Source organism: Xenopus tropicalis, chromosome 3, assembly GCF_000004195.4.
Source record: "Xenopus tropicalis strain Nigerian chromosome 3, UCB_Xtro_10.0, whole genome shotgun sequence".
NCBI lineage: Eukaryota > Metazoa > Chordata > Amphibia > Anura > Pipidae > Xenopus > Xenopus tropicalis.
This window is the reverse complement of record NC_030679.2, coordinates 4,443,556-4,469,134: the sequence shown is the minus strand read 5'-3', so window position 1 is coordinate 4,469,134 and position 25,579 is coordinate 4,443,556. Positions and strand designations below refer to the sequence as shown.

At 49.3% G+C, this 25,579-nt stretch overlaps 1 protein-coding gene across 1 annotated transcript in view; it reads right to left on the bottom strand.

Annotated features, from left to right (window-relative positions):
* efcab6 (EF-hand calcium binding domain 6) overlaps positions 1–25,579 on the bottom strand; it is a 76,672-nt gene that overhangs the window by 37,902 nt on the left and 13,191 nt on the right. Inside the window, exons 6-9 of the mRNA XM_031898098.1 lie at positions 24,501–24,567; positions 13,108–13,244; positions 8,247–8,365; positions 1,786–1,913 (exon numbers count right to left, since the gene is read on the bottom strand). Coding sequence (XP_031753958.1) covers positions 1,786–1,913; positions 8,247–8,365; positions 13,108–13,244; positions 24,501–24,567 — 451 coding nt within the window. The remainder of the gene's footprint in view (positions 1–1,785; positions 1,914–8,246; positions 8,366–13,107; positions 13,245–24,500; positions 24,568–25,579) is intronic.

Below are 25,579 nucleotides of genomic sequence, written 5' to 3'. Positions count from 1 at the left end.
GGGACAGACTTCAGTGCTGGGAAACTGTGCTTATTGCTCCCAACTCCAATTGCAGGAACAGAGAACAGGGAGCCGGATTTACTCACATCAGCTGGGATTCTCATTGGGGGAAAGTTTTATTGTGCAATATTGCTTTAAAAATATAACCCTGATGTTGCTGGACTACAGCTCCCAGCATGCCTCATCCTTCACTATATATTACATGATTCTAGGATTTGTAGTCCTGCAAACAATGATTAAGCAGTGCAATTGCAGCAGGGTTTACATTCCCTTTAAGAACAGGGTGGGGTCCCTACTGGGCCCCTATTTTAGGAGAATTCCCATCAGCCCATTCTTATTTCCAGCGTGGGCCTATAAAAATGAATTACTATAAGCCACTACCTATATCTGCTGTAAGATTCGGCCCAGGAGGGCCAGGTCCTTATAAACGGTGCTTAGTGATGTCATCAGTTATAATCGGAGCTTAGTGATGTCATTTCTGTCACATGACTCACTGAAACTTGTATATTATAATAAATAAAGTACCCCCTGGTTTAAGTCACCTTTGGCCTCGTACCTTTATATGGTCATGGAACTCCTCGGGGGCATATAATATCCCTATATGTTACAATAGGGGGCACTTTATTCACTATATATTATAAGGAACTCCTCGGGGGCTTATAATATCCCTATATGTTACAATAGGGGGCACTTTATTCACTATATATTATAAGGAACTCCTCGGGGACTTATAATATCCCTATATGTTACAATAGGGGGTACTTTATTCACTATATATTATAAGGAACTCCTCGGGGGCTTATAATATCCCTATATGTTACAATAGGGGGTACTTTATTCACTATATATTATAAGGAACTCCTCGGGGGCTTATAATATCCCTATATGTTACAATAGGGGGTACTTTATTCACTATATATTATAAGGAACTCCTCGGGGGCATATAATATCCCTATATGTTACAATAGGGGGCACTTTATTCACTATATATTATAAGGAACTCCTCGGGGGCTTATAATATCCCTATATGTTACAATAGGGGGCACTTTATTCACTATATATTATAAGGAACTCCTCGGGGGCTTATAATATCCCTATATGTTACAATAGGGGGCACTTTATTCACTATATATTATAAGGAACTCCTCGGGGGCTTATAATATCCCTATATGTTACAATAGGGGGCACTTTATTCACTATATATTATAAGGAACTCCTCGGGGGCTTATAATATCCCCATATGTTACAATAGGGGGTACTTTATTCACTATATATTATAAGGAACTCCTCGGGGGCTTATAATATCCCCATATGTTACAATAGGGGGTACTTTATTCACTATATATTATAAGGAACTCCTTGGGGGCTTATAATATCCCCATATGTTACAATAGGGGGCACTTTATTCACTATATATTATAAGGAACTCCTCGGGGGCTTATAATATCCCTATATGTTACAATAGGGGGCACTTTATTCACTATATATTATAAGGAACTCCTCGGGGCTTATAATATCCCTATATGTTACAATAGGGGGCACTTTATTCACTATATATTATAAGGAACTCCTCGGGGGCTTATAATATCCCTATATGTTACAATAGGGGGCACTTTATTCACTATATATTATAAGGAACTCCTCGGGGGCTTATAATATCCCTATATGTTACAATAGGGGGTACTTTATTCACTATATATTATAAGGAACTCCTCTGGGGGCTTATAATATCCTTATATGTTACAATAGGGGGTACTTTATTCACTATACTATCCAAACCGCTACCTTTTTCCGGAGCGCCGCTTCTATGTCATCGATGGTGTAATCCTCCGCGCTTAACTCTTTCAGGGGAGGGGGCGGTCGGCAGTTCTTTTCTTTTTGTTGCTCCCGTTGAACGGCCTCCCAGTTTAGAGCTGTAATTAATAATAATATTAATAATAATATAAATATAACAAGAGGCTGAGATGGTTATTGACAGGACTATTGGCTGGGCTAGCGATGCCATTGGAGGGGACGGCAGAAGAACGCTGCATAGGGAGCAGCTGGCGAGAGTTGGTTCATTTGCATATATGCAAATGAGGGGGGTGAGGGGGGCCGAATGCAGAATGAAACGTTACAGTAAATAAAGAAGCTAAATAAAGCGCTCGCTCCGATCCTATGGAAGGGCATTCTGTAACGTGCAAATAGGGATTAGGTTTCATTCTAACACTGCGGCTTGTTCTGCCGGTACCAATCTGATTGGCATTTATAGCAGGAAGTACAGAGAATCAGAGCTCTGTACCTGGGTAAGTACTGGGGGGAGATTGGATTCACTTACCCAGGGGGAGGTTCCTGCCTGACCATGGGAAAGAGAGCAGCCCAGGAGCAGGAAGTACAGAGAATCAGAGCTCTGTACCTGGGTAAGTACTGGGGGGAGATTGGATTCACTTACCCAGGGGGAGGTTCCTGCCTGACCATGGGAAAGAGAGCAGCCCAGGAGCAGGAAGTACAGAGAATCAGAGCTCTGTACCTGGGTAAGTACTGGGGGGAGATTGGATTCACTTACCCAGGGGGAGGTTCCTGCGTGACCATGGGAAAGAGAGCAGCCCAGGAGCAGGAAGTACAGAGAATCAGAGCTCTGTACCTGGGTAAGTACTGGGGGGGGATTGGATTCACTTACCCAGGGGGAGGTTCCTGCCTGACCATGGGAAAGAGAGCAGCCCAGGAGCAGGAAGTACAGAGAATCAGAGCTCTGTACCTGGGTAAGTACTGGCGGGAGATTGGATTCACTTACCCAGGGGGAGGTTCCTGTCTGACCATGGGAAAGAGAGCAGCCCAGGAGCAGGAAGTACAGAGAATCAGAGCTCTGTACCTGGGTAAGTACTGGGGGGGGATTGGATTCACTTACCCAGGGGGAGGTTCCTGCCTGACCATGGGAAAGAGAGCAGCCCAGGAGCAGGAAGTACAGAGAATCAGAGCTCTGTACCTGGGTAAGTACTGGCGGGAGATTGGATTCACTTACCCAGGGGGAGGTTCCTGTCTGACCATGGGAAAGAGAGCAGCCCAGGAGCAGGAAGTACAGAGAATCAGAGCTCTGTACCTGGGTAAGGTACTGGGGGGGATTGGATTCACTTACCCAGGGGGAGGTCCCTGTCTGACCATGGGAAAGAGAGCAGCCCAGGAGCAGGAAGTACAGAGAATCAGAGCTCTGTACCTGGGTAAGTACTGGCGGGAGATTGGATTCACTTACCCAGGGGGAGGATCCTGCGTGACCATGGGAAAGAGAACAGCCCAGGAGCAGGAAGTACAGAGAATCAGAGCTCTGTACCTGGGTAAGTACTGGGGGAGATTGGATTCACTTACCCAGGGGGAGGTTCCTGCGTGACATGGGAAAGAGAACAGCCCAGGAGCAGGAAGTACAGAGAATCAGAGCTCTGTACCTGGGTAAGTACTGGGGGGAGATTGGATTCACTTACCCAGGGGGAGGTTCCTGCCTGACCATGGGAAAGAGAGCAGCCCAGGAGCAGGAAGTACAGAGAATCAGAGCTGTGTACCTGGGTAAGTACTGGGGGGAGATTGGATTCACTTACCCAGGGGGGGGTTCCTGCCTGACCATGGGAAAGAGAGCAGCCCAGGAGCAGGAAGTACAGAGAATCAGAGCTCTGTACCTGGGTAAGTACTGGGGGGAGATTGGATTCACTTACCCAGGGGGAGGTTCCTGCCTGACCATGGGAAAGAGAGCAGCCCAGGAGCAGGAAGTACAGAGAATCAGAGCTCTGTACCTGGGTAAGTACTGGGGGGAGATTGGATTCACTTACCCAGGGGGAGGTTCCTGTCTGACCATGGGAAAGAGAGCAGCCCAGGAGCAGGAAGTACAGAGAATCAGAGCTCTGTACCTGGGTAAGAACTGGCGGGAGATTGGATTCACTTACCCAGGGGGGGGTTCCTGTCTGACCATGGGAAGAGAGCAGCCCAGGAGCAGGAAGTACAGAGAATCAGAGCTCTGTACCTGGGTAAGTACTGGGGGGAGATTGGATTCACTTACCCAGGGGGAGGTTCCTGTCTGACCATGGGAAAGAGAGCAGCCCAGGAGCAGGAAGTACAGAGAATCAGAGCTCTGTACCTGGGTAAGTACTGGGGGGAGATTGGATTCACTTACCCAGGGGGAGGTTCCTGCCTGACCATGGGAAAGAGAGCAGCCCAGGAGCAGGAAGTACAGAGAATCAGAGCTCTGTACCTGGGTAAGTACTGGGGGGAGATTGGATTCACTTACCCAGGGGGAGGTTCCTGTCTGACCATGGGAAAGAGAGCAGCCCAGGAGCAGGAAGTACAGAGAATCAGAGCTCTGTACCTGGGTAAGTACTGGGGGGGGGATTGGATTCACTTACCCAGGGGGAGGTTCCTGCCTGACCATGGGAAAGAGAGCAGCCCAGGAGCAGGAAGTACAGAGAATCAGAGCTCTGTACCTGGGTAAGTACTGGCGGGAGATTGGATTCACTTACCCAGGGGGAGGTTCCTGTCTGACCATGGGAAAGAGAGCAGCCCAGGAGCAGGAAGTACAGAGAATCAGAGCTCTGTACCTGGGTAAGTACTGGGGGGGATTGGATTCACTTACCCAGGGGGAGGTTCCTGTCTGACCATGGGAAAGAGAGCAGCCCAGGAGCAGGAAGTACAGAGAATCAGAGCTCTGTACCTGGGTAAGTACTGGCGGGAGATTGGATTCACTTACCCAGGGGGAGGTTCCTGCGTGACCATGGGAAAGAGAACAGCCCAGGAGCAGGAAGTACAGAGAATCAGAGCTCTGTACCTGGGTAAGTACTGGGGGAGATTGGATTCACTTACCCAGGGGGAGGTTCCTGCGTGACCATGGGAAAGAGAACAGCCCAGGAGCAGGAAGTACAGAGAATCAGAGCTCTGTACCTGGGTAAGTACTGGGGGGAGATTGGATTCACTTACCCAGGGGGAGGTTCCTGCCTGACCATGGGAAAGAGAGCAGCCCAGGAGCAGGAAGTACAGAGAATCAGAGCTGTGTACCTGGGTAAGTACTGGGGGGAGATTGGATTCACTTACCCAGGGGGGGGGTTCCTGCCTGACCATGGGAAAGAGAGCAGCCCAGGAGCAGGAAGTACAGAGAATCAGAGCTCTGTACCTGGGTAAGTACTGGGGGGAGATTGGATTCACTTACCCAGGGGGAGGTTCCTGCCTGACCATGGGAAAGAGAGCAGCCCAGGAGCAGGAAGTACAGAGAATCAGAGCTCTGTACCTGGGTAAGTACTGGGGGGAGATTGGATTCACTTACCCAGGGGGAGGTTCCTGCCTGACCATGGGAAAGAGAGCAGCCCAGGAGCAGGAAGTACAGAGAATCAGAGCTCTGTACCTGGGTAAGTACTGGGGGGAGATTGGATTCACTTACCCAGGGGGAGGTTCCTGCCTGACCATGGGAAAGAGAGCAGCCCAGGAGCAGGAAGTACAGAGAATCAGAGCTCTGTACCTGGGTAAGTACTGGCAGGAGATTGGATTCACTTACCCAGGGGGAGGTTCCTGCCTGACCATGGGATAGAGAGCAGCCCAGGAGCAGGAAGTACAGAGAATCAGAGCTCTGTACCTGGGTAAGTACTGGCGGGAGATTGGATTCACTTACCCAGGGGGAGGTTCCTGCGTGACCCATGGGAAAGAGAACAGCCCAGGAGCAGGAAGTACAGAGAATCAGAGCTCTGTACCTGGGTAAGTACTGGGGGGAGATTGGATTCACTTACCCAGGGGGAGGTTCCTGCGTGACCATGGGAAAGAGAGCAGCCCAGGAGCAGGAAGTACAGAGAATCAGAGCTCTGTACCTGGGTAAGTACTGGGGGGAGATTGGATTCACTTACCCAGGGGGGGGTTCCTGCCTGACCATGGGAAAGAGAGCAGCCCAGGAGCAGGAAGTACATAGAATCAGAGCTGTGTACCTGGGTAAGTACTGGGGGGAGATTGGATTCACTTACCCAGGGGGAGGTTCCTGCCTGACCATGGGAAAGAGAGCAGCCCAGGAGCAGGAAGTACAGAGAATCAGAGCTCTGTACCTGGGTAAGTACTGGGGGGAGATTGGATTCACTTACCCAGGGGGAGGTTCCTGCCTGACCATGGGAAAGAGAGCAGCCCAGGAGCAGGAAGTACAGAGAATCAGAGCTCTGTACCTGGGTAAGTACTGGGGGGAGATTGGATTCACTTACCCAGGGGGAGGTTCCTGCCTGACCATGGGAAAATAGAAAATATATAAACCTTGAGCTCTGCAGGCAGGAAAGTATTTGGGAAAGGATGTAGCTGGGCTAATGCAAATGGGCCCAAATGGATTTTATGGAAAAACCCTATCTAGGCACTTTGTGTATAGTAAGTTAACCCTATAGTTGCTGATTGTCTTGACTATAGGAGAGAGCTGGTATGCACAAAGCCTGATATTAGCAGTTTAAAGTTAATATTTTGTAATCCGCTTGAAGCAGAAAATGTGTGTAAGATGCAGAAGTGCTCAGAGAAGCACCGTGGGAACATTTACAACAATTGGTTAAAGATCCCTTTACCCAATGCCGTATTTCCAAATGAATTTCCAGAGCTCCCAGTATAGGGAGAGTAGGATGCTATCCGGCAGAACATGCATAGAAACAGATGAAAAGAATAATCCGCAGTGGCCGTTTCCAGTGTGTAAGGACTTACTGTTTGCTATGGAAGCTGCAGCTCTGCATCCATTCAGTGCAGCACAGAGAGAAATAGGGGAATAAAGGCAGGTTACAGGCAAATGTACACAGGGGGTGCAATAATACACAGTGGGGTGTCAGTTTTGCACTTTTTAATACGACCCTTGCAACCTCTAGGTGCTGCTTTTCCCCCACCATCCCCTAAAGGTCCCCCTACATGGGCCAATAGTAGCTGCCGATATCGGTCCCTTGGACCCATTCAGCAGCTTATCAGCCCATGTAGGGGCAGAAACAAGGGGCCTGCCCGACCGATATCTGGCCTGAAATTGGCCAGAAATCGATCGGCCAGGTTAGAAAATTCAGTCGGATCGGGGACCACATTGGCTCGTTGATGCGGTCCCCGAACCGACTGCCCCATTGACGCCAATATAATTCGATCATTCGTCCCCAGGGGGCCTACACGCTCCCCGATATCGCCCACCCGTAGGTGGGGATATCGGATGAAGATCTGCTTGCTTGGCGATCTCGCCAAGTGAGCGGATCTCAACGTGTATGGGGGCCTTAACACGGTGACTGGCTGCAAGAGCAGAGGCGGGCCAAGCTGGCCAGGCAACCGGGTCGGCCACTTTGCCTCCACCGCTAGAGCAGGGACTAATATGAATGATCAGGGCACTGCAGGCCCACCAGAGGAATAGTTGCTAGGTGCCCTCCAAACACCCTCATTCTCTTTTGTTTGCATTTTGCAGAACATAATTCTTGGTAGAGCCACACCCCCAGTGCGCCCTCCTTCCTCTATGCTGGGGGGCTGTCCTACTGGCATCCTAGATACCTTTGTTGGGCATATTTCTTGCCAATACCTCCTTCATCTAGGTTGTAGATGTCCTACTGGAAACCCACAGCAACCCCCTAATGGTGCTTTTTTACCTTGCAGTGCACATTATTCTTGCCTTTTTGTCTAAATGTGCACAGCACTGCCCCAAAGTGATGACAAACTGCAGCTCTGCACAATTAGGCATAAAAAAAGTCAAATAGTGCAAAGGTAAATCCATAAGGACTGGGACCCAAGTCAGCGGTACGGCAGCCTCAGCAAAACAGAAAAAGAGCACTCTGGGACTGGGCCCCCCCCAGGATATTCCTTGGTATCCTGCCAGGCCATGTTTGGGTTAACTATTAGTATGATGTAGAGAATGATATTCTGAGACAGTTTGCAATTGGTCTTCATTTTTTATTATTTGTAGCTTTTTAGTTATTTCACGGTTTGCTCAGCAGCATTTCAGTTTGGAGTTTCAGCAGCCATTTGGTTGCTAGGCTCCAAATTAACTTAGCAACCGGGAGTGAATGAGAGACTGGAAAATGAATAGTAGAGGACTTGAATCAAAGAATACGTTAATGAAAGTAACAATAAAACTGGAGCCTCACAGAGGCTGCCGGAGTCACTGACCCCCATTTGAAAGCTGCAAAGAGTTAGAAGAAGGAGGGAAATAAAATAATGAAGACCAATTGAAAAGTTGCTTACAATTGGCCATTCTACAACATGCTAAAAGTTACCTACCTCTTTAGGTAATACCTACTGATAGGCTGCCCTACGTTCCTTACCGCTTGCAACATTCTCTGCCGTTGGCTTGTTGTGAAGCTCCACATTAACGCCGAGATTTCGCAAGAGTTCTCTGTAGTCGAGTGTGTTCTTTTTGCCTATACAGTACCGATTCCATAGCCTGCAAGCACCAAAGGAATCAAAAAAGAACATATGAGAAAAACCCTGCCACTAGGGGGTGCCATACAGAATCTCTGGCCCTGTGATTTGCTTCCATAGCCATTACATATATCTCAGGGGGGTAGTTAGTAGCTCTTGGAATTGGTCTCTGGTACCCTGATTTGCCCCATTAGTACACAATGAGACTTGGTAGTTACATATAGCAGGTAATTATCGTGCGGTGTGATATAATATAGTGAATAAAGTACCCCCTATTGTAAAATATAAGGATATTATAAGTCACTTAGGAGTTCTGTGACCATACAGGTTATGGAACTCCGATGTGACTTCTAATATCCTCATAGTTTACAACAGGGGGTACTTTATTAATTATAATATACAAGTTTCAGTGAGTCATGTGACAGAAATGACATCACTAAGCTCTGATTATAACTGATGACATCACTAAGCAATAGCAGTTTGGTCCCATATGGAAATGACCAAACATATATATATATATATATATATATATAAAAACATGATATAATTGTTTTGCTTGACTCTAAAGATACCAAACGAGGGCCAACCCACCAACCGCGTATTGCCACTTTTCTACTGTTCTATTCGCTTAGGCATCTCTTTAGCCAGCCAATGGAAATTCTCAATTTTCAATTCATCAAAGGGCTTCCATTGAGGGGGGGGGGGTCCAATCAGAGGCCCGGAACATGAAAATAATCCCAAGGGCTGATTTGCAGCCTGAAAAGGGGATGGAGCTCATTGGTGCCCCATTCTATTTAGCTGGCAGGGCCCAACGCGAGAGCAGAATTTTCTGCAGAAACAGCCCCTGACTTGCCACACCAAATCTGGGCATATATGGCACAATGGCATATCCATTTACCAACACAAGATAGTGCTGGTACTCAGTCCCGGACTGGCAATCTGTGGGTTCTGGAAAGGCCCGGACTGGCAATCTGTGGGTCCTGGAAAGGCCTGGACTGGCAATCTGTGGGTCCTGGAAAGGCCCGGACTGGCAATCTGTGGGTCCTGGAAAGGCCCGGACTGGCAATGTGTGGGTCCTGGAAAGGCCCGGACTGGCAATGTGTGGGTCCTGGAAAGGCCCGGACTGGCAATCTGTGGGTCCTGGAAAGGCCCGGACTGGCAATCTGTGGGTCCTGGAAAGGCCCGGACTGGCAATCTGTGGGTCCTGGAAAGGCCCGGACTGGCAATGTGTGGGTCCTGGAAAGGCCCGGACTGGCAATCTGTGGGTCCTGGAAAGGCCGGACTGGCAATGTGTGGGTTCTGGAAAGGCCCGGACTGGCAATCTGTGGGTCCTGGAAAGGCTCGGACTGGAAATCTGTGGGTTCTGGAAAGGCCCAGACTGGCAATCTGTGGGTTCTGGAAAGGCCCGGACTGGCAATCTGTGGGTTCTGGAAAGGCCCGGACTGGCAATCTGTGGGTCCTGGAAAGGCCTGGACTGGCAATCTATGGGTTCTGGAAAGGCCCAGACTGGCAATCTGTGGGTTCTGGAAAGTCCGGAATGGCAATCTGTGGGTTTTGGAATGGCCCAGACTGACAATCTGTGGGTCCTGGAAAGGCCCGGACTGGCAATGTGTGGGTCCTGGAAAGGCCTGGACTGGCAATGTGTGGGTCCTGTTAAGGCCCGGACTGGCAATCTGTGGGTTCTGGATAGGCCCGGACTGGCAATCTGTGGGTTCTGGAAAGGCCCGGACTGGCAATCTGTGGGTTCTGTCAAATACCAGAGGGGCTGCTGCAAGGTGCCACAGACAGTCACTATTTATTGGGCTGGGGGGGGGGCTGTTTGTGCCTCTGGGTACTGGGAATGCCAGGGGGGCTGTAAGGTGCCACAGACAGTCACTATTTATTGGGCTGGGGGGGGGCTGTTTGTGCCTCTGGGTACTGGGAATGCCAGGGGGGCAGTAAGGTGCCACAGACAGTCACTATTTATTGGGCTGGGGGGGCTGTTTGTGCCTCTGGGTACTGGGAATGCCAGGGGGGCTGTAAGGTGCCACAGACAGTCACTATTTATTGGGCTGGGGGGGGGGCTGTTTGTGCCTCTGGGTACTGGGAATGCCAGGGGGGCTGTAAGGTGCCACAGACAGACACTATTTATTGGGCTGTTTGGGCCTCTGTGTACTGGAAATGCCGGGGCCTATTCTGACTCCCAGTTCAGATCTGCCGGTTCTGATGCTTTCCTTTTTGGGCTGAGAAGCCCCAGCACCAGAGCCGAATTGATTCCTATTCAGGAATAAGTGGGAGGTAAAACCTGCTTTGGGGGGGGGGGGGGGTATTTCCATTGCGGCGCTGGCTCCATTTTCCTCTCCGTTCCTTTATCCCCGTGTTTATTGCGGCAATGAAAGTAAACGCATTTACACTTTTTATTGCTCTTTTTTTCATCTCGGCTGTGCGCGCGCTGCGCCGGCTTCTCCGTGACTGTTGAACGGGGGGGGGATAGCTGCTGAGCAATTTATTACCCTCCCGCTTGCCTTAAACTCCTCGCAATGTTTTGTTTAGTAGTTTAATTGAAAACCGCGCAGCCGTTGTGTAATTTACTGTTTATGAGATTTTGGAACGGATACAAATTCAATTTAGGGGATTCGGAGAAAAAAAACAAAATGCTGGGTTTACTGTCAAATAAAAACGCCGCGCTGGGTTATTGCCTTCCTAATTTCACTGCGCCCGGCGGGATTTTGGCCGGGGGAACGTGGCGTTCGGAGACAAGCGCGCGCCTTTTATTGGATTAACCTACAGCAATGTGTGCGGCGGCGAGAACCTGGGATTCCTCACACAAAAGAAATGCGGCTCCGGTGCCTTATGGCTGCCATTCCCACTGCAATAGGCCCCTTAATAACCAGTTTAATGGCTTCACAACTAAGGGAAACCCATGATTTCTGGATACGGCTGAAAAAGCTTTGGCCAAATACAGATTTGGTTCTGCTGGACGCCCTGGACCTGACCAAAACTAGAAGTAGGCAGAGGAGGCCCATGCCTCTGGCACAACCAGTTGGGGAGTGGATCGGAGACAGAGTGGTGGGGCAAAGTAGTATTGCCTTGGGGGACAATCAGGCCCAGACTGGTAAACTGTGGGCTCTGGAAAGGCCCGGACTGGCAATGTGTGGGTTCTGGAAAGGCCCGGACTGGCAATCTGTGGGCTCTGGAAAGGCCCGGACTGGCAATCTGTGGGCTCTGGAAAGGCCCGACTGGCAATCTGTGGGCTCTGGAAAGGCCCGGACTGGCAATCTGTGGGCTCTGGAAAGGCCCGGACTGGCAATCTGTGGGTTCTGGAAAGGCCCGGACTGGCAATCTGTGGGTTCTGGAAAGGCCCGGACTGGCAATCTGTGGGCTCTGGAAAGGCCCGGACTGGCAATGTGTGGGTCCTGGAAAGGCCCGGACTGGCAATGTGTGGGTTCTGGAAAGGCCCGGACTGGCAATGTGTGGGTTCTGGAAAGGCCCGGACTGGCAATGTGTGGGTCCTGGAAAGGCCCAGACTGGCAATCTGTGGGTTCTGGAAAGTCCCGGACTGGCAATCTGTGGGCTCTGAAAAGGCCCGGACTGGCAATCTGTGGGTTCTGGAAAGTTCCGGACTGGCAATCTGTGGGTTCTGGAAAGTCCCGGACTGGCAATGTGTGGGTCCTGGAAAGGCCCGGACTGGCAATCTGTGGGCTCTGGAAAGGCCCGGACTGGCAATCTGTGGGCTCTGGAAAGGCCCGGACTGGCAATCTGTGGGCTCTGGAAAGGCCCGGACTGGCAATCTGTGGGCTCTGGAAAGGCCCGGACTGGCAATCTGTGGGCTCTGGAAAGTCCCGGACTGGCAATCTGTGGGTTCTGGAAAGTCCCGGACTGGCAATGTGTGGGTCCTGGAAAGGCCCGGACTGGCAATCTGTGGGCTCTGGAAAGGCCCGGACTGGCAATCTGTGGGCTCTGGAAAGGCCCGGACTGGCAATCTGTGGGCTCTGGAAAGGCCCGGACTGGCAATCTGTGGGCTCTGGAAAGGCCCGGACTGGCAATCTGTGGGCTCTGGAAAGGCCCGGACTGGCAATCTGTGGGCTCTGGAAAGGCCCGGACTGGCAATCTGTGGGTTCTGGAAAGGCCCGGACTGGCAATCTGTGGGTTCTGGAAAGGCCCGGACTGGCAATCTGTGGGTTCTGGAAAGGCCCGGACTGGCAATCTGTGGGCTCTGGAAAGGCCCGGACTGGCAATCTGTGGGCTCTGGAAAGGCCCTGACTGGCAATCTGTGGGCTCTCGCTAAGAGGGGCTGCTGTAAGATGCAATAGACACTCACTATTTATTGGGCTGCTGGGGGGCTATTTCGGCCTCTGGGTACTGCCACGGCCTGTTCTGACTCCCAGTCCAAACCCGGAGCCAATATTATTTCTTTCAGCCTGGATCCTGAACCAAATCCTGGACTGGGTGCATCCCTAATAAGCACTACAGTTGGCTCACGTTCCTTGTCATTGAGGGCCACTTTTCCCATCAGCCTTTAGGCCAATCAGGGTGACAGGTAGGGAGAAAGCCTAAATAAACTTGCCCAGCTTAATAAGGGTTAGAATTGGGGGGCAATTAATCTGCTGCCCTGGATATACCCGGAACCATAGCTGAATGGCCCGGACAACAACTCTGACCCAATGAACAGGGAGGGGCTGTTCCAACTGTGCAAATACAGGTACTTACCTGCTATATAGTGACTGTCGCCCCCCCATCCATCAGGGAAGTACCCCCAGTGGGGGCAAAACTGCCTCTACTCACTTTTCAAATTCTGCCGTCTTCATCTTAAAGCAGCAGTTCTCCAGGATCCGGCGCAGCTCCTGCTTCTGGATCTGCCCGTTCTGGTTGTAATCGAAGAGCCGACAGGACCGGACCACGTTCTTCAGGTTCTTTGAGACCTGGGGGTAAAAAAAAATATTGTTACCCCTGAACTGCTGCCCCGGGGCAGGGGAATAGTATGCAAGGTATTGTTACCCCTGAACTGCTGCCCCGGGGCAGGGGAATAGTATGCAAGGTATCGTTACCCCTGAACTGCTGCCCCGGGGCAGGGGAATAGTATGCAAGGTATTGTTACCCCTGAACTGCTGCCCCGGGGCAGGGGAATAGTATGCAAGGTATTGTTACCCCTGAACTGCTGCCCTGGGGCAGGGGAATAGTATGCAAGGTATCGTTACCCCTGAACTGCTGCCCCGGGGCAGGGGAATAGTATGCAAGGTATTGTTACCCCTGAACTGCTGCCCCGGGGCAGGGGAATAGTATGCAAAGTATTGTTACCCCTGAACTGCTGCCCCGGAGCAGGGGAATAGTATGCAAGGTATTGTTACCCCTGAACTGCTGCCCCGGGGCAGGGGAATAGTATGCAAAGTATTGTTACCCCTGAACTGCTGCCCCGGGGCAGGGGAATAGTATGCAAGGTATTGTTACCCCTGAACTGCTGCCCCGGGGCAGGGGAATAGTATGCAAAGTATCGTTACCAGCCCTGCTGCCCCGGGGCAGGGGAATAGAATGCAAGGTATCGTTACCCCTGAACTGCTGCCCCGGGGCAGGGGAATAGTATGCAAGGTATTGTTACCCCTGAACTGCTGCCCCGGGGCAGGGGAATAGTATGCAAAGTATTGTTACCCCTGAACTGCTGCCCCGGGGCAGGGGAATAGTATGCAAGGTATTGTTACCCCTGAACTGCTGCCCCGGGGCAGGGGAATAGTATGCAAAGTATCGTTACCAGCCCTGCTGCCCCGGGGCAGGGGAATAGTATGTAAGGTATCGTTACCCCTGAACTGCTGCCCCGGGGCAGGGGAATAGTATGCAAGGTATCGTTACCCCTGAACTGCTGCCCCGGGGCAGGGGAATAGTATGCAAGGTATTGTTACCCCTGAACTGCTGCCCGGGGCAGGGGAATAGTATGCAAGGTATCGTTACCCCTGAACTGCTGCCCCGGGGCAGGGGAATAGTATGCAAGGTATCGTTACCCCTGAACTGCTGCCCCGGGGCAGGGGAATAGTATGCAAGGTATCGTTACCAGCCCTGCTGCCCCGGGGCAGGGGAATAGTATGCAAAGTATCGTTACCCCTGAACTGCTGCCCCGGGGCAGGGGAATAGTATGCAAGGTATCGTTACCCCTGAACTGCTGCCCCGGGGCAGGGGAATAGTATGCAAGGTATCGTTACCCCTGAACTGCTGCCCCAGGGCAGGGGAATAGTATGCAAGGTATCGTTACCCCTGAACTGCTGCCCCGGGGCAGGGGAATAGTATGCAAGGTATCGTTATCAGCCCTGCTACCCCGGGGCAGGGGAATAGTATGCAAGGTATCGTTACCAGCCCTGCTGCCCCGGGGCAGGGGAATAGTATGCAAGGTATCGTTACCAGCCCTGCTGCCCCGGGGCAGGGGAATAGTATGCAAGGTATCGTTACCAGCCCTGCTGCCCCGGGGCAGGGGAATAGTATGCAAGGTATCGTTACCAGCCCTGCTGCCCCGGGGCAGGGGAATAGTATGCAAGGTATCGTTACCAGCCCTGCTGCTTGGTAGAAACAGTAATCAATCTTTCCTAGCCCTGAACTGTTGCCCCATGTGACTAATATACAAAGCATTAGATCCCTGAGCCATTTCGGCTTGTTTGGCTCGCAGGAAACAATCATGGCTAACCCGGCTCATTGCATTTCATACACAGTTTGTGATTGGGTAAATGCCCAACGGCGGGCAAGGATTGGCCCAACAGCGCGCAGACCCACGGGGGTCACCTGATTAGCGTTAATGGCAATGGCACAGGTGAGCGTGTAATTGGCTCGTACCATGGCCTCCAATAAAGCTCGGCCAATCCCACGCCGCCCGATTCATTTTCCTAATTGTTACTTTTTGTTAGTTTTTTGTTTGAGAGAGAGATGAGCAGATACCCAGAGACAATCAGTACTAAATGAACTGGAACGGAGCGGGCGCGGTGGTGCGGGTTGGCGGCGTTCCTGGGCGAGCCGCACTCTAACTCGTCTTTCTCTACTGATTCCATCTGTTTGCACTCTGCAGAATATTGGCCTCCTGCTGCGCACATTTCCTATTTACCAGCTGGTGGCGCTGGCAGCCCTCCAGCCTTGGCCCCCTGCCTAGAAACACAAGCGCAGTACTGGGGAGCATCTTCTGCTGTTAATTAACTCTGCTGTCCGGTGCGGAGGGCCGGCGGGGGCTTTAATTAGGGTGGGGGGATCGGTAGCTTATGGGAGTATGGGAGTTGTAGTTCAGCGACCCTGGAAGGGGGGGGGGGGGAACGCAATGAGCGTAATGTACATGGGCTGCAGTCCTTATCCGGCTGATTAAAGGGGTAATTCACTTTTCAATTATTATGAGAGAGATTACGTCACTCCCATCAGACCCTGCCCCAGTGAGCTTACAATCTAAGGTCCCTATCCCATTCCCATCAGTCCCTGCCCCAGTGAGCTTACAATCTAAGGCCCCTATCACATTCTCATCAGTCCCTGCCCCAGTGAGCTTACAATCTAAGGTCCCTATCCCATTCCCATCAGCCCCTGCCCCAGTGAGCTTACAATCTAAGGTCCCTATCCCATTCCCATCAGCCCCTGCCCCAGTGAGCTTACAATCTAAGGTCCCTATCCCATTCCCATCAGCCCCTGCCCCAGTGAGCTTACAATCTAAGGTCCCTATCCCATTCCCATCAGTCCCTGCCCCAGTGAGCTTACAATCTAAGGTCCCTATCCCATTCCCATCAGTCCCTGCCCCAGTGAGCTTACAATCTAAGGTCCCTATCACATTCCCATCAGTCCCTGCCCCAGTGAGCTTACAATCTAAGGTCCCTATCCCATTCCCATCAGTCCCTGCCCCAGTGAGCTTACAATCTAAGGTCCCTATCCCATTCCCATCAGTCCCTGCCCCAGTGAGCTTACAATCTAAGGTCCCTATCCCATTCCCATCAGCCCCTGCCCCAGTGAGCTTACAATCTAAGGCCCCTATCACATTCTCATCAGTCCCTGCCCCAGTGAGCTTACAATCTAAGGCCCCTATCACATTCCCATCAGCCCCTGCCCCAGTGAGCTTACAATCTAAGGTCCCTATCCCATTCCCATCAGCCCCTGCCCCAGTGAGCTTACAATCTAAGGTCCCTATCCCATTCCCATCAGCCCCTGCCCCAGTGAGCTTACAATCTAAGGTCCCTATCCCATCAGTCCCTGCCCCAGTGAGCTTACAATCTAAGGTCCCTATCCCATTCCAATCAGTCCCTGCCCCAGTGAGCTTACAATCTAAGGTCCCTACCACTGATGAGACTGATGGGAATGTGAAGGGGAGGCAAGAGCGGTACCCAGTATTTTTATCCATCACTGGAACCTTTTTATAATCCCCTCACCAGTCATCTTTTATTGTTTTATGAAGTAAAAATGGCTTTAATTTTGTGCCGAGATGATTAAAGTCAGTAATTTAGGAATGACTTTTATTGTGCGCGAGTCGTATTGATTAGCGCCATGTTGGAGGCTCGCAGCGAAGGGATTCACCAGCCAATAATAACCGTCTGTCTATCCCAATCCTCCTGGCAGGGAAACGTGAGGCGGCTCACAGCTCCGCACTGTAGTGATTTATAGTATCGGGGAGAGAGGGGAAAGGCAATACATTTGTACTGTGCATAAGTAATCATCTTAAAGGGGAACTAAACCCTAAAAATGCTGTATTTTATTTAATAAACTTAAGGTACCAACCCAGACGCACAGCAGCCCTAAAGCAGTAATGACCCAGGCCTTTACAGTTGCCCCCAGCAGCCCCCCATCTTGAAACTTGTTGGGCCATCTTTTGTGTGTCAGTGGCACTGCACGTGCTCAGTGGTCTCTGGGCTGCTGCTGAGAAGCTAAATTTGGGGGGGGGGAATCATTGAGCAAAACAATGTGTTCAAAGGGCTACAGCTCTTCATTGCTCAATGGATGTGGTAGCCTTGGGTTAATACAGTAGCCTAGAACATAATAAGCTTTAATTCTTGTGCGTATCCAAGTAGGAATGGCTAAGTTGAAACAACTAAAAAACTACATATGATATAAAAATGAAGACCAATTGCAAACTGTCTCAGATTATTACTCTCTACACCATATTAAAAGTTAACCCCTTTAACCTTGCTTTCTCCAGCCTACTGGGGAGGAGAGCAGCCCGACAGCAGAAAGTACGGAAAAGCCACCAAACCAACTAATAGGAGCTGAGATTCACTTGCCCAGGGGGAGACCCTTATTAGGGCTAATGTTTCATCCAGAAAAGGTTTATCCTTTATCTCTTAAAGAGGTAGGTTCACATTTAAGCAAACTCTTAGTATGTTATAGAATGTCCAACTGAGCAACTTTTCAATTGGTCTTCATTATTTATTTGCCTTTTTCTTCTAACTCCTTGTAGCTTTCAAATAGGGGTCACTGACCCCGGCAGCCAAAAAACTATTTGTGAGGCTCCGGTTTTATTGTTATTGTTACTTTTTATTCCTTATCTTTCTATTCAGCCCCTCCCCTATTCATATTCCCGTCTCTCATTCAAACCACTCCCTGGTTGCTAAGTTAATGTGGACCCTAGCAACCAGATGCTGCCAAACAAGAGAGCTGCTGAACAAAAAGTGAAAAAGCTAAAGAAATACAACTAATAAAAAATGAAGACCAATTGCAAACTGTCTCAGAATATGACTCTCTACATCATACTAAAAGTTAACTCAAAGGTGAACATCCCCTTATGGTGGCCATACGTGGACATATTTAAACTGCCAATTTAAGTCCTTATCAGCTTATCTGACTGTGTATGGGGACCCCTGACAGGCCTACCTGACCAATATCTGGCTGAAAATTGGCAGGGCAGGGGCCCATAGAAATGTGATAAGGGCCTTAGATTGTAAGCTCACTGGGGCAGGGACTGATGGGAATGGGATAGGGACCTTAGATTGTAAGCTCACTGGGGCAGGGACTGATGGGAATGGGATAGGGACCTTAGATTGTAAGCTCACTGGGGCAGGGACTGATGGGAATGGGATAGGGACCTTAGATTGTAAGCTCACTGGGGCAGGGGCTGATGGGAATGTGATAGGGACCTTAGATTGTAAGTTCACTGGGGCAGGGACTGATGGGAATGGGATAGGGACCTTAGATTGTAAGCTCACTGGGACAGGGACTGATGGGAATGGGATAGGGACCTTAGATTGTAAGCTCACTGGGGCAGGGACTGATGGGAATGGGATAGGGACCTTAGATTGTAAGCTCACTGGGGCAGGGGCTGATGGGAATGTGATAGGGACCTTAGATTGTAAGCTCACTGGGGCAGGGACTGATGGGAATGGGATAGGGACCTTAGATTGTAAGCTCACTGGGGCAGGGACTGATGGGAATGGGATAGGGACCTTAGATTGTAAGCTCACTGGGGCAGGGGGTGATGGGAATGGGATAGGGACCTTAGATTGTAAGCTCACTGGGGCAGGGACTGATGGGAATGGGATAGGGACCTTAGATTGTAAGCTCACTGGGGCAGGGACTGATGGGAATGGGATAGGGACCTTAGATTGTAATTGTCATTGATGTGGCCCTCACTCCGATGGCTCTGTCTTCTATCCCTGCCATTGCAATCTGACTGTTTTGCCCTTGGATCAATATTCTCTGATACCCCCCCCACCCACCTATCCATTTAAGGGATCCGCTCACAATCTGAGGGAATCTTACTAAGAGTGTGGCTCTAGAACAGTGGCCCTAATGGCCTGTGAGTTTTCCTGGTTCTCTCACAGACAACATTTAGCATCTTCTCCTTGAATTGTATCTCAGAATACGCCCCGGAGTAATGATAATAGCGCCGTATCATATCCCTTCATAACAATGTTCCACTCGGTGAGTCCCTCGTGCCTTGGGCCGCATTCCCCGTGCCTCCCCGGTGGGGCCGGCCGCAGCGCCTCGCTATATATCAGCGGCGGTTGAATGTTTAAAGCTTAAGGGAACCTTTCTGTGAAATGAGTGAGCGCTTAATGGCACAGAGGCGCGGGGGCCCCGGCAATACGGCGGCACCCAATCTCGCACCTTGCCACCCTGGCTGTAAATGAAGTCACAAGGTTCTTACATTAGAATGGAAAATAAGATTAAAGTACAAAGTTTACCCAGGGATTTAATTATTTTTTTTCTACTACGTAGCTGCCCCCTTGCCCCCCATCCCAGCCCTTCTGTACATGCAGGGGCTGGACTTCAGCGCTACCACTGGAGGCGGCACTGAGCGTACAGACCTTAAGGGGGCCATACACGGGCATCTTCCCGCTGCCAATTTGGGTCCTTATCTGCCAGTGTATGGGCACCCCTGTCGGACCTATACGACCAACATCTGTCCTAAAATTGGGCGGGTTTGATTTGCCCATATACCCTCCTAGGGCCAAACGATCAAATTAGGCCGATATCACCCATCATAGGTGATCGGGCCATTGGGGGTCACGGCTTACACCGTCGGCTTGGGGCGTCCGGATTTATAAGCACTCGCCCGCCCCGCCTTTTTTGTGATGTCATCGGTGGGTATGGCGCAGGTCTCTAAATCGAGGGAAATAGCTGGGTGCGGGTCAAGTTTTTCTTGACCCAGGCATCACTAGTAGGTGGGCAACCTCGCCAAACAAGTGAATCACACTGTGTATGGCCACCTTAAAAGGGGGAGTTAACTTTTAGTATGATGTAGAGAGTCATGTTTTGAGACAATTTGCAATTGGTCTTCATTTTTTATCATTTGTAGTTTTTTAGTTATTTCATTTTCAGTTCAGCAGCTCTCCAGTTTGGAGTTTCAGCAGCTATCTGGTTGCTAGGGTCCAAATTACCTTAGCAACCAGGGTGTGGTTTGAATGAGAGACTGATATGTGAATAGGAGAGGGCCTAAAAAGAAAAATAAGTAATATAATTGGCTGCCGGGGTCAGTGACCCCCATTTGAAAGCTGCAAAGAGTTAAAAGAAGACGTTGCCGTTGATCGGGTTGGGGGGGCAGGATCCTGGAGGACATCAAGGAAACATTACTATTTATTCTTTTTAAAGGGGTAGGTTCACCTTTAAGTTAACTTGTAGTATGTTATAGAATGGCCACTTCTATGCAACATTCCAGTTGGTCTTCATTATTTATTTCATATAGCTATTAATCGAATTTTCTTTTTCTTCTGACTCTTTGCAGCCTTCAAATGGGGGGTCACTGACCCCGGCAGCCAAACCCTATTGCTCTGTGAGGCTCCAGTTTTATTGTTATTTTATTCCTTATCTTTCTATTCAGCCCCTCCCCTAATCATATACCCATCTCTCATCCAAACCACTCCCTGGTTACTAAGGTAACTTGGACCCTAGCAACCAAACCCTATTGCTCTGTGAGGCTCCAGTTTTATTGTTACTTTTTATTCCTTATCTTTCTATTCAGCCCCTCCCCTAATCATAGTCCAGCCTCTCATTCAAACTGCTCCCTGGTTGCTAAGGTAATGTGGACCCTAGCAACCAGATAGCTGCTGAAACTCCAAACTAAAAGATACCTCGAAGGTTTACAACCTGTTTAAGGGTAACTTAATACCTTTCCCCCATGTAAAGGCTCCTTTAAAAACTAAACATTTAAAAAGGCCTAGCCAATAGGGAATGGCTGAATGGTTTTAGGTAAATAACACGGGCAGCGCCAGATCCATAACCCCCAGGCTGGGTGATTATTATATATATATATATATATATATATATACATATAATACATATTTTTAAGCAACTGGCTGGATGTAGCTCCTTATTGAATTCAATTTCAGAACTGGCACAGTTTCACAGGGTTCCTCCTTTATAACAAGGTTTTTTCTAATTAGAATTTAATTAGGCAATTCCAAATCACCAAGCTTAATTATCGCTACTAACATGCCTTCGCTATTCTCGCTGCCTTCTGTGCGAGCCCAGACGCAGATTGTGAGTCAACAAACAGAATAATCATTGGGAGCTTTATATACCTATATGGGTGGCTGGGATTTATACGGGTACGAGAGGCTCCGGGGGGGGGGGGGGCTATCTGCTAGTACAGGCAGCTGCTGGAGGGGGGGGGGGCAAATAACAGGGTCTATGGGCTTTTATTCTTTATATTCAGAACCAAAGTTAAATGCCATAGCTCTGCAGCCAATCCCACATAGAAGCTGAGACTTCGGGCAGTTATATAGACGCCTAACAGGGTCTTTAGCTCAGCTTTAAATTCACTCACCTAGCTAAATCAGTCTCAGGCAACTTCAGCCCCATCCAGCTGCCCATCTTGGCTCTTGTTCGGCCATCTTTTGTGTGTCAGCGGCACTGCACGTGCTCAGTGGGCTCTGGGCTGCTGCTGATGCGAAGCTAAGCTTAGGGGGAATGGGAAATCATCAAAGAGAATGTGAGGTGGTTTGTCATAGAGGGTGACGCCACAGGGCTGATCAGGGTCGGACTGGGGGGTGCAGGGCCCACTGGGGGCTGTTAGGGTCCCCTACCCAACGTCCTCCCCTTAACGCATCAGGGGAGGAACAGTCGGGCAGAGGGAGTGCCGGCAAGGGTCGGGTCTGGGCCGCCGCAGTGGGCCAGTCTGACCCTGGGGCTGATTATGAATCAATTCTGATGCAGACTGCACTAGTTTCTATGCTGCTATGTAATACGACTGTTATATTGTATATATACTGTACACTGTGTATACAGTATATACATGTGCTGAAAATTACAAGAAATAAAGATGCAAAGCTACTGGGGGCAATTCGGGGGCACAGACCTTCTTCCCGGCTAAAGGGCAGTGGTGGCCATAGGTGGGTACAGAAGCCCAGAACAAAGGGTCCACCGCAGCCGCATTTTTTGTTGAGCTTTAGTTCCCCTTTAAACACCTAAAAGGGTTAGGCCAGAAGAATAAAATGGAACGATATCATTTTTCAAGCCTTCGATCTCCGCTGATCTGGAAACGCACGTTAATAAAGAAGCGGGCAGAGGCCCAACAGCTACCGGCGAGCGTTCGCACCTTCACAATGTGATTTAATCAGCAGAGCGCTGCCATATCAATTAGACACCTGAGGTGTTAGAGTGTCGCGTGATAGCGCTCCGTGTGTCGCAATAGGTGCCGGGTATGACAGACGCACTTCCCACCATTATGAGGTGCAATGTCTCACCTGTGGCCTCGGCGACTGCGCGTTTGTGCGTTTATTATTAGGCGAGATCATGCTATAAGGCCGTAATTACAATTAATATAATCAATCCTTGTTACCCGAAGGGCTTCCACCAATTGATGTAAAGCTATTGCTTATTCTTAGGCATTATGGGAAAAATCCAGAACCAATTGGGATAGAAATGACTCCTGACATTATCTATAGTGCCTAGACTGGGGTTGGTTTCTATTGGACAACAGAGAGATCCATTGCAGCAATGCAACCCTGACAGACAGACACAGTGACAGTTACACATAACTATAAACCCAGTGAGAATGAGGAATGAATGGGTATTGGGGAGTTGTATCAGAAGTCAGAACCAGCAGTGCAGGGAAGGGAAAGGGACAGACACAGTGACAGTTACACATAACTATAAACCCAGTGAGAATGAGGAATGAATGGATATTGGGGAGTTGTATCAGGAGTCAGAACCAGCAGTGCAGGGAAGGGAAAGGGACAGACACAGTGACAGTTACACATAACTATAAACCCAGTGAGAATGAGGAATGAATGGATATTGGGGAGTTGTATCAGCAGTCAGAACCAGCAGTGCAGAGAAGGGAAAGGGACAGACACAGTGACAGTTACACATAACTATAAACCCAGTGAGAATGAGGGATGAATGGATATTGGGGAGTTGTATCAGGAGTCAGAACCAGCAGTGCAGGGAAGGGAAAGGGACAGACACAGTGACAGTTACACATAACTATAAACCCAGTGAGAATGAGGAATGAATGGATATTGGGGAGTTGTATCAGGAGTCAGAACCAGCAGTGCAGGGAAGGGAAAGGGACAGACACAGTGACAGTTACACATAACTATAAACCCAGTGAGAATGAGGGATGAATGGATATTGGGCAGTTGTATCAGGAGTCAGAACCAGCAGTGCAGGGAAGGGAAAGGGACAGACACAGTGACAGTTACACATAACTATAAACCCAGTGAGAATGAGGAATGAATGGATATTGGGGAGTTGTATCAGGAGTCAGAACCAGCAGTGCAAGGAAGGGAAAGGGACAGACACAGTGACAGTTACACATAACTATAAACCCAGTGAGAATGAGGAATGAATGGGTATTGGGGAGTTGTATCAGGAGTCAGAACCAGCAGTGCAGGGAAGGGAAAGGGACAGACACAGTGAGAGTTACACAGAACTATAAACCCAGTGAGAATGAGGAATGAATGGATATTGGGGAGTTGTATCAGGAGTCAGAACCAGCAGTGCAAGGAAGGGAAAGGGACAGACACAGTGACAGTTACACATAACTATAAACCCAGTGAGAATGAGGGATGAATGGATATTGGGGAGTTGTATCAGGAGTCAGAACCAGCAGTGCAGGGAAGGGAAAGGGACAGACACAGTGACAGTTACACAGAACTATAAACCCAGTGAGAATGAGGAATGAATGGATATTGGGGAGTTGTATCAGGAGTCAGAACCAGCAGTGCAGGGAAGGGAAAGGGACAGACACAGTGACAGTTACACATAACTATAAACCCAGTGAGAATGAGGGATGAATGGATATTGGGGAGTTGTATCAGGAGTCAGAACCAGCAGTGCAGGGAAGGGAAAGGGACAGACACAGTGACAGTTACACAGAACTATAAACCCAGTGAGAATGAGGAATGAATGGATATTGGGGAGTTGTATCAGGAGTCAGAACCAGCAGTGCAGGGAAGGGAAAGGGACAGACACAGTGACAGTTACACATAACTATAAACCCAGTGAGAATGAGGGATGAATGGATATTGGGGAGTTGTATCAGGAGTCAGAACCAGCAGTGCAGGGAAGGGAAAGGGACAGACACAGTGACAGTTACACAGAACTATAAACCCAGTGAGAATGAGGAATGAATGGATATTGGGGAGTTGTATCAGGAGTCAGAACCAGCAGTGCAGAGAAGGGAAAGACAGAACAATTTTTGGGTGGGGTTCCCCTATATGAAAGTGCATATAATAGGAGTTTGGCTGCCAATAATGGGGTGCTGTGAGCCAGCACTGTTCGGTGCCCAGTCTTTTTCCTACCGTGTTTTTCAAACGGATCTCCAGTTCATTCAGACTCAGCACCTGATTGGCTTGGGAGCAGCTCCAACTGGAAGTAGATAAAATGATTACTAGGCTGAGCAGGCTGTGATCTACTAGATCCATCTCAGACTCACAGAAACACAGTCATTCCTAATTTCACCTTTAAGAAGCCAAACCCTATTGCTCTGTGAGGCTCCAGTCTTATTGTTATTGTTACTTTTTATTCCTTATCTTTCTATTTAGTCCCTCCCCTGTTCATATACCAGCGTCTCATTCACGCCACTGCCTGGTTGCTAAGGATTACAAGACCCTAGCAACCAGATAGCTGCTGAAATTCCAAACTAGAAAGCTGCTAAAAAAAAAGAAATAACTGAAATAAAAAATGAAGATGTAAATCATCGGTATGAATTCACCTTGAGTATCCGGATTGGGGGAACGAGCCATAAAGCACATAGAGAAAGTGGGAAGAATTTACGCGGCGAATAAAAGGACTCAGCAAATTATTTACAATGTGATCCTTACAGGGAAATCATCCCCACTTTATAGGCAGGATTTATCTTCCGCTTGTCCCCCCCCCCCGAGGAGGCAGTAGGGAGTCGAAGGCAAGAAAAGCACCTTGAATTTGCAGGTAATGGGGAATGCTGATTGGCTGTGACAGCTGTGTGTGTCCCCATTGGGGCCCTGTGTCTGGGAACAGTGTAGCAGCAGCCAGTCCTACTGCAGGTAATCAGCTGCCTTCTGCTACAAAGTTCCAACAGTCACACCCAAATGTCTCTCTCTCTCTATATATATATATATATTTCTAGCTCTCCTTATCTCTATCTAAGTCTCGCTCAGATCTTCTCCCAATATGCCCATCTATCTATCTATCTCTATTTATCATCTATCTGTCTCATCTATCGATACTTATCTATCACTCTCTATATTTATCATCTATCTATATGTATCTCTCTCTATTTATCTATCTATCTATCTACTGTATCTATCTATCTATCTCTATTTATAATCTGTCTCATATATCTATACTTATCTATCACTCTCTATCTATATTTATCATCTATCTATATGTATCTCTCTCT